At 47.3% G+C, this 14,564-nt stretch overlaps 1 protein-coding gene across 7 annotated transcripts in view; it reads left to right on the top strand.

Annotated features, from left to right (window-relative positions):
* Window positions 1–4,334: 4,334 nt before the first annotated feature.
* BCAS4 (breast carcinoma amplified sequence 4) overlaps window positions 4,335–14,564 on the top strand; it is a 62,166-nt gene continuing 51,936 nt past the window's right edge. For 2 of the 7 annotated variants that reach the window (XR_004647821.1, XR_004647822.1), the window contains exon 1: window positions 4,963–5,294. Coding sequence is in view for 3 of the 7 variants with exons in the window: in XM_034787122.1 (XP_034643013.1) it covers window positions 5,160–5,294 (135 nt within the window). In the remaining 4 variants the exon portion in view is untranslated. Of the gene's footprint in view, window positions 4,463–4,954; window positions 5,295–14,564 lie in introns of those variants that run through there. The other 5 variants (XR_004647824.1, XR_004647823.1, XM_034787121.1 and 2 more) reach the window with 4 other exon arrangements.

The raw sequence follows: 14,564 nt of genomic DNA, 5'->3' as shown, positions 1-14,564 counted from the left end.
CATACATGGGAACAGAATTCAGATCTCCTGACTCCCAGTCCTGTGCTTCAACAACAAGCTCACGCTCTGTCACTAGAGAAGAATAAAAAGTCAGGACTGAGTTACTCTCACAAGCAACTATTCATGTGATCAAGCTTTTGCTGCTGATGGAAAGATGTGATGGCCTGCAGGAAGTAATCAGTCCAGAGAAATGTGCTTGATGTGAATGACATGTAGATCAGTTAAAATAGCACTTAGGTTATGCTGGATAGTGACTAGGGTGGGAAGGCAAGCAGAATGTGGTGTTGTGTGAGGTCACATTTACTGTACAGTGCAGATTCCTAAACTTCGTAAGCCTTTTTATCAGCAAGAAGCAGAAACTGATCCAGAATGATAGTCTTCTGGTTAGGGCCCTACCAAATTCACAGTTATGAAAAACACATCACAGACCACGAAATCTGGTCTGCTGTGAAATCTGTATAGTATACGGTAAAAGCACACAAAATACCAGATTTCATGGGGGAGACCCAAAAGGGAGTTGCGGGTGTGTGTGTGTCACATGGTTATTTTAAGGGGGTTGCGGTATTGCTACCCTTACTTCTGCGCTGCCTTCAAAGCCAGACAGTGGGATAGTGGCGGCTGTTAGCCGGGTGCCCAGCTCTGAAGACAGTATCCCACCAGCAGCAGCACAGAAGTAAGGGTGATAATACCATACCAGGCCACCCTTACTTCTGTGCTGTGGCCTTCAGAGCTGGACAGCCAGAGAGTGGCGGCTGCTGAGGGCCCAGCTCTGCAGGCAGCAGCGCAGAAGTAAGGGGGACAATACCATACTATGCCATCCTTACTTCTGCGCTAGGCTGGCGGTGGCTCTGCCTTCAGACCTAGGCTCCCAGCCAGCAGCTGCTGCTCTCCTGCTGCCCAGCTCTGAAGGCAGCGCCGCTGCCAGCAGCAGCGCAGAACTCCTTTTTAGGTCAAGGCCCCTACAATTACAACACCATGAAATTTCAGATTTAAATAGCTGAAATCATGAAATTTATTATTTTTTAAATCCCATGACCGTGAAATTGACCCAAATGGACCATGAATTTAGTAGGACCCTACATATGGTGAATTAAAGTGGGATGCAGAGATGAATTCTGGGGGTGGGGGTGTTCTCTCCTTGGTACCAAGTTTGACATTTGGATTTTTAAATATTGTAAAAGCATACAAAGCAATGTGGATGGTCACTTATTGTATGCTTCTAATCTAAATTAGTGATCCCTGGTTGACAGAATGGTTGGTTAGTGTGCTGACCCAGTCAATATTTCTTATTATATGCACAAAACTGAACTTAAAGCTGGGCCAGATAGGTGTTATTTTCTTTAATTAAAAGTAAAGTTCCTGGAAGATCTGTTAGGTAAACTGATTAGATGATCTTATCAATGCATGACTGTCCCCTACAGTTGACTGTCAAGGGTGTTTGTTCACTGTAGCTTTAAATAATTCAAGCAGTAATTCAATTTCCCTTGGGGGACTACTCCACAATCTAGTAGATGTCACTATTAATAAGCTTTTTCTTATACTCAGACTAACTTTTTTTCTTTTAATTGTCTTCCTATTTTCCCTCTAAACACCTCCTCCTCCTATCTTATATATGCTGCTATGACACAAAGCTACTTAAGAGCTGTGAGATTCACAGCAGAGGGAAAAAAAGATATTTCCCTAGGTGTTTTTTAAAGCTTCCCACTTAACAGTTCCAAATCTCAGCCAAAGTTGACAGAATCAGTCTTGGATAAGTATATGCACAATGGCTGCCCATAGTTTCCCCATTTCATAGAGCTGCTGCCTGTATAAAAGGGATCTTTTCTCATTTTGAAAAGATGGCAAACTCAAGGGTGATGCAAATTAATTTCAAGGTAATTTTATCTGCATTCTAGACAGCAGCACAATCTACAACAGAAGTCAGAAACTGTCTGGTCTCTTTCAACACACTAACAGCTGAATTGTACCTCCAAGTAAACATGAGTTAGCAAGTGTACCTTAGAAGTGAAACATCTGTAAAATGGGACAAAGAACTATTTACAGTAACACCTAGAGGCCCCAACTAAGATTGCCTTTACTGCTATTGTTACCTGTGCTAGTTCAGGTAGACTAGCCCTGTGCACAGTACTAGCACACAGCACTTGGTGAAACATCGCATGCTTTCCTCTTTTGAGCCCTTTTTAACTGACAGGGCACCACACTGTATCAAATCTGTGGCTCAGCAATGCCTTCCCCCTTGGACCTCTGCCAGAACACTGCTTACCACCTGAAACTGATCATACCTATTGCCAGTTCTGAGCACTCCTAGCCCGATCACTGTTCCGGCTGATATTGAGTCATCAGATGGACAGTACTCCTTTCATCATGTAGTGTAGAGAATGTGGTTGGAGAAAACAGCAGGACAGGCTCACCCTGTAAGTGGTTCTTTGTGGCACATTTGTAACTGTGTCTCAGTCTTCAGCCTTCAAGCTGATAGCATGTCAGGTCAAAACTGCACCTCAAAGGAGTCTGATGCCAATGTGAGCAAAACTGCATTTACCTTTAAAGCTGAACAAATAACTGTTCTCTTTAGAAATGGAAGCATCCAGTACAGAGAGAGAGAGAGAGTGTGTGTGTGTGTTGGTTTTTTTGTTTTGTTTTGATTTGTGTGTGTGTGTGCAACAATCCAAGTTAATTGCAGGCTTCCAAAGAAATTCTCTTATATTTGCCCTCACTGTGATGTAAGAGGGATGAAAGGGTGCTTTGTGACTTAAAACACAGGTCTGAGACTCAGGAGATATGGGTTCTAGTTTTGTTTCTATCACTGACTTTGATAACTCACTTATCTGTGCAGTGCCTCAGTTTCCCTATCTGTATATTTAGCTTAATATTGCTCTACTTTGGAGGGTTTTATGAGGCAGCCCACCTGCCTACGCTGTCTGCACAATCTTTTGAGATCATGGAAGGGATCATACTATAGATGTGTTAGTGTTCTATTTAGTTTCATGTTATATTGCTTTAAGCTAGTTTATAGTGTGTGCATGTTAAATTTGACCAAATAGATAGTATATTTGTAGGGGGTCATGGAATTCACAGCCTTATGCTGGCATTTTCATAATAATTACAATTTAACACCTCACAAAGTGTTGTTACAAATATTAACTGAATGCTGAAAGCACTCCTCTGTGGGAGACAACATCCCCTTTTCTCAAGTGAGGAAACTGAAACAAAGGTTAAAGAGCAGCTTTACAGGGCTGCCTTTGAAAATGACTTGCTTAAGGGCATGCAGAGATGGTGGTGGGGCAGGGATTAGAATGTGGAATATTTTAACTCCTTGGTACTCCAGGCCACATTATACTATTAAAAAGGAGAGATACTATTAGAAAAATAGAATTACATTTAAAAAAAAAATACTAGCAAGGAAATGGTGTGTTTGTGCCTTTGCTAACACAAGAAATACTGTGTTAGTTATCCACATTCCTATAGATCAAGAAATTCTGCAACAAAGTTATGTGGCAACTTCTTTAGTCTTAAGAATCAAATTACTTTGAAGAAAGCAGTTTAACTCTTATCAGGAGAAGGGTTTTCTGTATGATGCCCAATTAAATTTCTTGTGCTATGAGTCATGGGTTGGATAGAAGTAGTGGATGTTTCACTAATGTTTTCACCTCCTCCCAGGCAAACACCATTAGAGCTGGTTGAACATTTTCCATGGAAATGTTTTTGACAGAAAATTATTCTTTCTACAAAACAGAAATGTTAATGAAATGTCTATTGTTGTGGGGAGTTTTTGGTTGCCAAAACAGCCTTGTCAGGAAATTAATCTATATCCACGCATTATATTTTATACCTCCCCATACACGAACCATCTTTAGCATAAAGCCAGCCACCCTTATACCTTAAGCATCAGAGGGGTAGCCGTGTTAGTCTGAATCTGTAAAAAGCAACAGAGGGTCCTGTGGCACCTTTAAGACTGACAGAAGTATTGGGAGCATAAGCTTTCGTGGGTAAGAACCTCTCTTCTTCAGATGCGTGAGGTTCTTACCCACGAAAGCTTATGCTCCCAATACTCCTGTTAGTCTTAAAGGTGCCACAGGACCCTCTGTTCCTTATACCTTAGATGCATCAGGTATGTCGAGACTGGTCTTTCCAGGTGTGAGCGACTTCAGTCTCATTTTAACTGGAAAGTTGGGAGTGAATCTTTAGGAAGGCTGTCCTGTCTCCTGCGGGATCGCTACGCCTTGGATGAGTTAAAGAAGGGTTAATCCTCTCCCCAACTCAAACAAATTGGCTGACTCCGGGCCCTTCCCCAGCTCAGTTTTCCTGACGTTGTAATTTCACTGCTACTCCAGCCCTCGGCCGCAGCGCCTTCTCCCAGGTGGACAAGCCCTGAATGTCTAATGTAACCAGGCAAGCAGAAGAACCCCCCTCAGCCGCTTCATGCTTTTACACGGCAACAAATCTGCCAGCGGAGCAGCCCCAGGTCCGAAAGCGGCACGGGTCCACGCTCTCCCTCCAAGCGAGGCGAGCCGGGCTCGAAGACGCTCGCGTCTATGGGTCTCTTGCAGGGGAGTGGGTGGCTGATAGCAAGGGGCGGGCACCGGGGGCTCCCCTTTGCCAGAACAATTAAACAAGGTTCCCAACCCCCTCCCCCAGCCTGGGGGCGCTCCCGGAGCTGCAGCAGGAGGGCGGTGGTAGGGCAACGCACCAGCCTATGTGCCGGCGGCCCCTGTCAGCCACCCGCGGCTGCACTGAACGAGCTGCCCGCCCATGAGAGAGGGGCGGGCGGCGGCGGCTGCTGCTGGGGCTGCCCTAGGAGCAGAGCCGCGGCTCAGCCTAGGGGTCCCCACCGAGCCCTGCGCGGGGCGGGAAGCGCCCCCCAGCGGCCTGCGTCAAGCCGGGGCGGGCGCGTTCGCGTTAGCCGGGGCCCGGGCCCAGCTCTAGGCCTGCGGGCAGCGGACTCCTAGCTCAGGCGCAGCCGGTGGTTACAGTTCCCGCCTCGCCCCGCTAGGTGGCGCCCCGAGCCCGGTTGCGGGGCTCTAGAGCGGCCGCAGCTGGAGGCTGCCCCGGCAGCTCGGAGGCAGCGGCTGGGCGCGTCCGGGCAGCCTGGCTGAGGGAAGCGCTCGGGCGGCGCTCGCTGTGCAGCCGCCGGGCCTGGGCGGGGAGGAGCCGGGGCTGCCATGAGCGCAGGCGGGGGCCGGGAGGAGGGAGCCGCCGCCGCCGCGGTGCTGCAGCTGCTCCGGGAGCAACCGGAGCCCCAGGCGGAGGAGAGCGGGGCTCAGCGCTTCGCCCTCTGCCTGCCCCCTGGGGAGGAGGTAGGCGCGGGCCGGGCGGTCTCGGCGGGGCGGGGAGGCGGTGGGGTGTTAGGTTGCAGGGGCCGTGGCGGGGATTGGGGGCGTCCCCGGCAGCCTGGGGGCACTAGGGGGCTGGGTAGCGTGGGGGGTAGGATGGTGGAGGGGAGGGGTCCCCAGGTGCTCGGGGAGGATGCTGAGGGCACGTCCCTGCCTTTTCTTTGCCCCCCACTTTCAGCGGAGGGAGGGGAATAGCTCGCTCTGCGGCAGGCGGGGGAGGAGCGGAGGTGACCGAGGGTAGCTCCCCTCTGGCCTGGAGCTAGCTCCCACCCGCTAGCGCAGGGGTGGGCGAACTTTTTGGCCCGAGGGCCATATCGGGGTGCGAAACGGTATGGAGGGCCGGGTAGGGAAGTCTGTGCCCCCTAAACAGCCTGGCCCCTGCCCCCCCCCCCTTTCCGCCCCCTGACTCCCCCCCCCAAAACCCTCCCCCCCCCCCCCCCCCCCCCCCAGCTCCTTGTCCCCTGACCGCCCCCTTCCAGGACCCCCACCCCTAACTGCCCCCCGGAATCCCCCCATCCAACCACCCCCCTCCCTGTCCCCTGACTGCCCTGACCCCTATCCACACCTCTGCTCTCTGACAGGCCCCCCGGGACCACATCCTCTATCCAATCCCCCCTGTTCCCTATCCTCTGCCCCTCCCCCCAAACCTCTGCCCCATCCAATCGCCCCCCTGCTCCTTGTCCCCTGACTGCCCCCCAGGACTCCCTGCCCCATATCCAACCCCTTCGGCCCCCTTACCATGCCACTCAGAGCAGCATGTCTGGAGCTGCGCCTCCTGGCCAGAGTCAAACACATTGCCACGCTGCCCTGCATGAGCGCGCAGCCCAGCCGCCCAGAGCGCTGCAGCGGTGTGGCTGCGGGGGAGGTGGGACAGCAGGGAAGGGGGCTATCTGCCCGGCCAGGATGGTCCCGCAGGTCAGATGTGGCTCGCAGGCCGTAGTTTGCCCACCTCTGCGCTAGCGGGTCTGGATGTGATGGGAGGTGACTCTCTTCTGTTCCTTGGCTCTGGATGTTGTCCCCAGGCCAGGCAAGATGGTTAAAGTTGTCCCCTGACATGGGAAAATCTGCCCCTGGATCATTTCTCCTCCTGCCAGCTCCTCTTCCTCTTTCCTCCGTTGGCAGTACAGTTCCCTGCTTATTTATTATCTAGGTCGGAGGTAGTGGTGGGGAGCCAGGGGATTCTTTACACTGCTCTAATTGTTCAAACACTTCCCAAGCCAAAAAGCGTAGTATCCCCGTCACACCCCCGCGCCCCCCCCCCGTACATTTTTTTCACCCTCTGACTTCTCCTCACCACTTCCTTCTCATCCCCTTTCATCTCCCCAGGTATTTTTCTCTGTACTGTGCATTTAACCAGGCTACTTAGCTGAGCCCACAGCTTTGAGATCTTTGCATGGCTTCCCCTCTGTACCTATTCAAGGAGATAAATCCATGCAGTTTCCCCGTCACCGAGATCCCCAAAGAATTTCCACTCTTATTGTACCATTGAGACCAGTTATCAGATCCAGAATTTGATTAGCTGAATTCTTCAAAGCTGTTTAAGTGGACATGGGGCAAGCATATTTTAATAATACAACCTACAAATACATAAACAAAGTGGAGGGAATTCTGCCTAAAATGCAAAATAAGATGTTCTGAAACTTGACTAGCTATCCACTTTTGGTGTTTTGTGCTATCAGTCTCAGACTTAGAGCCATTCATTGCAGAAATAAGTTTTATTGCAGTGTTACTTTGAGTGTAAACTCTTTGGAGCAGGAACTCCATCTTTATCTGTCTGGCAAAGCACCATAAGTAATACTTACTAAAACCCTAATATGTAAGACTAGAACAGGGGTTCTCAAACTTCATTGCACCGTGACCCCCTTCTGATAACAAAAATTGCTACATGGCCCCAGGAGGGGGAATTGAAGTCTGAGCCTGCCCAAGCCCTGCCATCCTGGGGGGGGAGGGGCAGGGGGAGTGTCACAGCCAAAGCCCCAAGGAGGGCGGGGGAGGGCAGAAGGAGCCAAAGCCCAAGGGCTTCAGCCCCAGGCAGGGGCCTGTAATCTGAGCCCTACTGCCCAAGGCTGAAGCCCTCAGGCTTCGGCCCCAGTCAGTGGAGCTCGGGCTTTGGCTTCGGCCCCTGGACCCAGCAAGTCTAAGCCAGCCCTGGCAACCCCATTAAAATGGGATCGTGACCCACTTTGGGGTCCCGACCCACAGTTTGAGAACTGCTGGACTAGAATATTGACTATCCCACATTGAAATTGGCTACATCTTCCAAGTTGCAGCTGAGCACCCAAGCTGTTTGGTCCTATAGGAATATAAAAAGAACATAAGATCTTTTTTACTGGTAAGTAACTTTCCGTCCTGCCTCTCCAAGTGAAATTAACCACTTATTTTAGCACTGTTCTCTATGTGCTCTTGCACACTCTTGTATCCTGTTTAATATAGATGATATGACAGAAGAATCCAATCTATATTTACAAATTAACTATGGCATGTGTGGGATATTCTTAAATGTTTCTTTCCAGAGGGGCCTGCCCTTGCTAGCTCAGCTCTATGCTCCATCATCATCATCAGCAAGAATTGAATTTAAACTCAAAACACCCAGTAAACACCAGCAACCGTATAAAACTCATGCTATTACATCTCTATCTCGATATAACGCTGTCCCTGGGAGCCAAAAAATCTTACCGCGTTATAGATGAAACCGCATTATATCGAACTTGCTTTGATCCACTGGAGTGCGCAACCCCCCCCCCCCCTCCAGAGCACTGCTCGACTGCGTTATATCAGGTCATATTATATCAGGGTAGAGGTGTACTTATTAAAAAAATTAGAAGGAAAAGTTAACGTACAACATATGCAATCTTCTTCATGGAGAAGATAATTTTCAATTATGTTCATTGACTGGTCATGGTAATTGAAACATATGAAGCTGGATGAAGAATGAACCTATAGAAGCATGACAAAAGCATTGTGGAGTCCAGAAGAGCATTTAACAAACCCAAAGTTACATCAGACTCTAAGGTGTGACTGCTAGACCCATGCTCCATGAGAGTAAATAACTTTATCTGGTCCAAATGTATCCTCTAGAGTTGCAAGAGACTCTGATTTATTTTTTGGTTTTGATCTAAAGAAATCTACTTGTCTCATTTACACAATTCTGGGCTCTTGTTTCCTGTTCTGTTTTGAATGTTTGTTTTTTTCCCCCTCTTTACGGTTTTCTTCTTGCAATATCCTGAACCTGACATTGGAGGGCATCTTACTGAAGAACTAGTTAATTTCCAGAAACATTGGAATGTTTCTGTGTGCCCTTACAGTATTTTTTAGAGATGTGTAGTTCTTCAGTTCAATTATTTTGAAGAGTCATCTATTTCATCTGGTCTCCATTAACTTCCCAGGGAGTCCTTCAAGTACTGACAAAGGAAGTTTAACTTTTGAGTGGGAGAGCTTGGAGGAAAACCTTGTAGAAGAAACTTGATATTGTTTCTTAATATTCCCCATTGTAAATTAATATTAGTAATATTGCCTGCTGTAAATTAACATGGCACTTTACAAACATTCCCTGCCCTGAAATGGTTACAGACTAAGATACACCAGACCCAGGACAGCAGTTTGTGTAAAGGAGGGAGTGGTTACTGATGTGGAGCGCAAGGAAGACAGGTTTCCTGGAAGAAGAGTGTTTTAAAGAAGAGATAGAGAGGGCTCTTGAAGCACAAGAACTAGAATATGGTTCAGGGCTGAATAGGGGCATAGTGCTGAACCTGGGAGTAAATAAATGATGTTTAGGTAGGGCTGAGATTATATAGGACTTTGAAGGAGAGGCGGAGGAGTTTGAACTTGATGTGGTGAGAAACAGGAAGCCAGTGAAGGGGTTCACAGGGGAGTGGCAAGAGAGGAAAGTGGCTTTAAATAGGTGGGAGAAGTGCAGAGAAAAGAGAACCAAGTTGCAGAAAATGGTTCAGGCCTTGTGTTTTGGTCAGTGGTTTTGAATGAAGGAATAAGCAGAAAGGAAAACTCCTCTCAAGGCCAGACCCCACATGTATTTTTTTCATCTTAGGCTGAGAGGTGAAACAGTGATTGTTTTCATTTCACTTTTATTTCTTTACAACAAAGAGCATTGAGAACTTCAGAGGTCTTTATTTATTAAACACTTCAAGTTAAATATGACTGCAGTCCCAAAAGGGGACAGAGGCGGACTAATATGCCAACCTGAACTGGTGCTCTTGTGCCTTAGTTAAGAATCAAATGCCACCCTGTGTTGTTTCATAGCTCTGAAATGTTCTGAGTGGGTTTTCTCTCAGATCCTTAATGCTGAGATGCTTTGGGTATCTGTCATATAAATGTGATTATGGAAATTATCACCTGAAAGGAGCTTGTTACGGTCTGCTCAGTAAGTGCTTAATTACAGGTGGTTGAAAATGAGTGTGATTTATGCTGCAGTTTGTTATAGCCCCTCTGAGCCGTTACAGAAAGTGCTGTAAATACTTAATTAGGGGCTCAGTCTACTTTTTCCTGTTTTCACAATTGCTATGAAACAGTTGAACACATGCAGCTGAGTCCAGTGTAAAAACAGGATGTTGGCTTTGTCAAAGCCTGCTTTGCCATCCTATTGGGGTATTTTAAAAAGACAGTGTCAAGTAATCTCTTAGAGTTTGTATCTCTTCTCTTTTTTTATTATGTCCTCATATGGAGTGCACATTGGTAAGTAATGCTTCCACCAGTAAAGCATTAAATAATGTCAATCTCGCTGGAATTGGCTTAAGCTATTTTTTAATGAACATAAACATCACTGTCGATAAACATCACTCCTGTCCTGTATCCTTTCTTATTCCAGTCCTTGTGACCAAAGACTGCCAGTCATTGGAGGGTTAGTGATGTTGACAAATGCCCTCTCCTGGTGTGCCTGGTAGACTTTGGGCTGGTCTACAATACCTCTTAGGTTGATACAACTTACGTCGCTCAGGGGGTTGAAAAAGACACCACCCTGAGCAACGTAAATTACATCGACTTAAGCGCTGTCCACACTGCGCTATGTTGGCGGGAGACGCTCTCCCGCCAACATAGCTTCTGCCTCTTACAGAGATGGAGTAATTATGCTGATGGGAGAGCGCTCTCCCGTCGGCATAGCGCATCTTCACCAGATGCGCTGCAGAGGCGCCGATATAGCACAATAGTGTAGACTTGCCCTTAGTCAAAGCAGGACAGGAGCCAGGGGGCCAAATGCAGTTTCAGTACATGGATGCAGCTTCCACTGAAGTTAGTGGAATGACACTTACTTTGGTTTTCCTGTGTCTCACTTGCTAGTGTGTTAACCTTTACTGCTTATACTCTAAAATGTACTACACCTCTTACCCCTATATAATGCGACCCGATATAACACGAATTCGGATATAACGCGGTAAAGCAGCGCTCTGGGGGGTCGGGGCTGCGCACTCTGGCGTATCAAAGCAAGTTCGTTATAACGCGGTAAGATTTTTTGGCTCCCGAGGACAGAGTTATATTGGAGTAGAGGTATATTTGCAAACAGGCTAGAAATTGTGTGGGCCCACCATTCCTGGTAAGCTATAACTGGATGCATGCTGGGAAAAATAGATGAGTGTGACTTTTTTGAATCCCTTACAGGGCTTCAGTACAAGAAATAAAATTCTCATGAATTAAATGCGCACACATATCCACATGCTAAATCTGTCCTTTAGTGGTGTGAGCTCACGGGGAACAGCTGTAGGCTTTATTTGAAGAGAATACGTTGTGGTTTTCCCCCCCAGCAGTGGCCTTCTCCAGTGCTATCATGCACAGAACCTGCCGAGGGGAAACGTTTCTCCCCTCTCTTCTGGAATAGAGAGTTCCACCTCATTGTGGTAAAAGTTATGCTAGGGAATTGCACTGCAAAAATCCTTACCTTATGATGGACATGATGGGCCAGATCCTCAGCAGGTGTAAATTGACATAGTTCCCCTGACATCATTATGCCAGTTTACAGCAGCTGAAAATCTGTTCTGGTAAGTCTTAGAGAGACAATGTGGGTGGGGGTAATATTTTTTTATTGGACCAACTTCTGTTGGGGTGAGAGACAAGTTTTCGAGCCACACAGAGTTCTTATTCAGGGCTGCACTGCATACTGATAAGTCCTGTTCATGATTCCTCAAAGAGTCCACAGGGCTGTGACTCCCCTTGGAGAGTCTCCTCCTATCCAAAAGGGAAAGAGAAAGAGGCTGTAGTATAGAAATATTTTTAATCTCTGTCTGCAGCTGGGCAGAAGATCCTTCTGATTGAGACAACTACCATTTAGACATTTAAGGCCAGGTTTTTAGCATTCTTTGGGCAAAACTTGTATGTGCAAATAGTGTGATGACCTATGCCATCACAGAGATTTCACACACAATTCAGAAAATCTAGGACTTGATGCGTGACTATACTTTAAATGGCTACTTGGATGTTACGTGACTGTGTCGCAGATTTACAAGCTGTAACAATAAGCGCATGTTACCCAAAATTGGGCCAGCTAGTAAGCTTAGGGAGGACTAATGACCCACCAGAGTTTGGCAGAAAGCAGCACTTTTATTATACTGATAGCTAAGCTCAAAAGAAGATGCGGGAGGTCACACTCACACTTGCATACTCACACACCCAGGACACGCACAGCACTGGAGATGACAGGATTCTTCAAGGTAAATGTCCCGCAGCACAACGATGGATGGTGCGATGAAAGTAAGTCTTTCCGAGGCACGATGGAATGCAATGTGGCAAACCACTGGCCAGGCGGTCCGGGCGAAGGGTCTTCACGGGAGGTACAATCTTGTGAGTGCACTCCTGAGCACGTGGCCCCTTCCCCTTTTAAGGACCTGCTCCTCCTGGCCTGTGACTAGAGATGACTTGGCCACGTCTGATTGGTCACACTCCACCTCGGGCAGTGTCCATGCAGCGTTCATGCACTGGGCGTGTGAGCGCTGCCTAATTAGAGTCCCAGACACCTTGTCTATCTGGGAGCTCTTCTGATCTTCCAGCTGTTCAAGCAGCCCATTCATTCCACAAGCATTCCAGGAGGGACGGGGAGGGGGGAAAGCCACTTCACAGGTATTCAGAGAGAGAGAGGAGACAAAATGGGGAGGGGGAAGTGTAACAGACCTTTTGAGCATACAGATCACTGGTGCTCCTACAACAGCGCACACTCAGTAATTGCTCAAACAGATGATTTATCTATTTGCATGTGCAATTATTGTCATCCACAACCATGCAAATCACATTAGGAAATAAAGTGTAAAAATCTGCAAGTGCAATTGTGAGACCTTCTGCCCATATTTATATGTGCATGTAGATAGGGCCATGTGATGTTAATGGGAGTTGTGCACTTAAATCTTTCCTTCTGTGCTTTGAAAATGCAAGGTGCCTCTCTCATGAATCAAGTTATTAGCTTATGAGGAGAGGAGGTTTTTGCTGCTGGCAGTGCTGCAAGACTGTGGAACGGTAAAGCTCCATTCTGTAATCTTGTGTATCTTCCTCAAAATTCCCTGCTGAATTTGGATTCCATGATCTTTATTACTGGTGGCACTTTCTCAAGTGGATAAAAAATAGCTTGGTTTCCAGACACCAGGTTGAGCCTGTAAGTGCTGCAACTTAGAAAATTTCTGCCCTGACTTGTAAACTGAACAAATCTGATCATTAAATAAATTGGTGAGGTGATCTAGAGCATTCAAGATGCTGTTGTTGTATTATTTCATTGATTGTATGTTCATATTGCAGTAATATCTAGAGACCTTGATCAGAATCAGGATCCCTTTGTCCTAGGTGCTATACAAGCACAGAAGACGACATCGTTTCAGGCCCAAAGAGTTTGCCATCTAAGAAGGCAAGCAACATACAGAGGGTGAGGGGAGGGATACAATCAAACATATGGGCTTATATGTACATTTGCTTTTTATATAGAAGTACATAAATATTGTCTCTCTCCAACTGCCTCTAAATGTCATTAGCCAGCTGGCTACTTGTCTCCTTTGTACAGTCACTTTTCTGACTGTTGCTGAGGCTTTCTAAAGATAGCCAAATTTCCTTCCATTCTTCCTTCCTGTTACAGTGCTTGGTCTATGGAGGAGGTGGAAGCTCTAGGGCAGGGGTAGGCATCCTATGGCACACATGCCGAAGGCGGCACGTGAGCTGATTTTCAGTGGCACTCACACTGCCCAGGTCCTGGCCATCAGTCTGGGGGGCTCTGCATTTTAATTTAATTTTAAATGAAGCTTCTTAAACATTTTAAAAACCTTATTTACTTTACATACAACAATAGTTTAGTTATATATTATAGACTTATAGAAAGAGACCTTCTAAAAACGTTAAAATATATTACTGGAACGCGAAACCTTAAATGAGAGTGAATAAATGAAGACTCGGCACACCCGTTCTGAAAGGTTGCCGACCCCTGCTCTAGAGACACATTACAGGTTAAGCATATCAAAGACCTACAAAATATGGGGATATTTGTGACCAAAGTGTATCTCATTTATTGTGGCCTTTATACTTTAGCCTTCCCTCCAAAGCAATAGTATCTTAAGAATAAAGCAATTGTGGAACCTCCAAGATCCCTAACAAAAGAAACATGTGATCTTATTAGTAGCACGAGTCCTGCTTGTTTTCCCCAGCCTTACTTGCCAAATGCTTATTTTCTGTTGTCATGCAATGTCATAGGGTCTGGTCTACTTCCTGTTGAAGTCATGGCAAAACTTCCACTGATGCCAATGGGAGGGGAATCAGGGCCCTTAGAAAGTAAGCTAAGGTAGGGATTCTCTCTCTCCTTTGCCAGGCCTGTTCATAGTGTTGTATGAACAATACACTTATTTCATAAAATTATGGAAATGTAGGGCTGGAAGTGACCTCAACAAGTCCTTATGTCCAGCCTGTGCTGAGGCAGGACCAAGTAAACCTAGACTAGGGTTACCATACATCCGTTTTTTCCCGCACATGTCCGGCTTTTCGGCAATCAAACCCCTGTCCAGGGGGAATTGCCAAAAAGCTGAACATGTCCGGGAAAATGCCAGCCGGGCACTTCCCCTCCTGCAGCGGCTCTGCTCCTCCCCTGACTCTTCGGCTCTGTTTACGAGCCGAGCTGCCCGAGCGCTACGGGCTTTGGGCAGCCCCTATGCCTCCAGACCCTGCGCCCCCGGCCGGGCACTTCCCCTCCCGGGCTCCAGCGGCGCAGGGTCCGGAGGCATGGGGGCTGCCCAAAGCCCGTAGCGCTCGGGCAGCTCGGCTCGT

Source organism: Trachemys scripta, chromosome 12, assembly GCF_013100865.1.
Source record: "Trachemys scripta elegans isolate TJP31775 chromosome 12, CAS_Tse_1.0, whole genome shotgun sequence".
Lineage (NCBI taxonomy): Eukaryota > Metazoa > Chordata > Testudines > Emydidae > Trachemys > Trachemys scripta.
The sequence above is the reverse complement of the archived record's forward strand: the minus strand, read 5'-3'. Positions and strand labels throughout refer to the sequence as shown.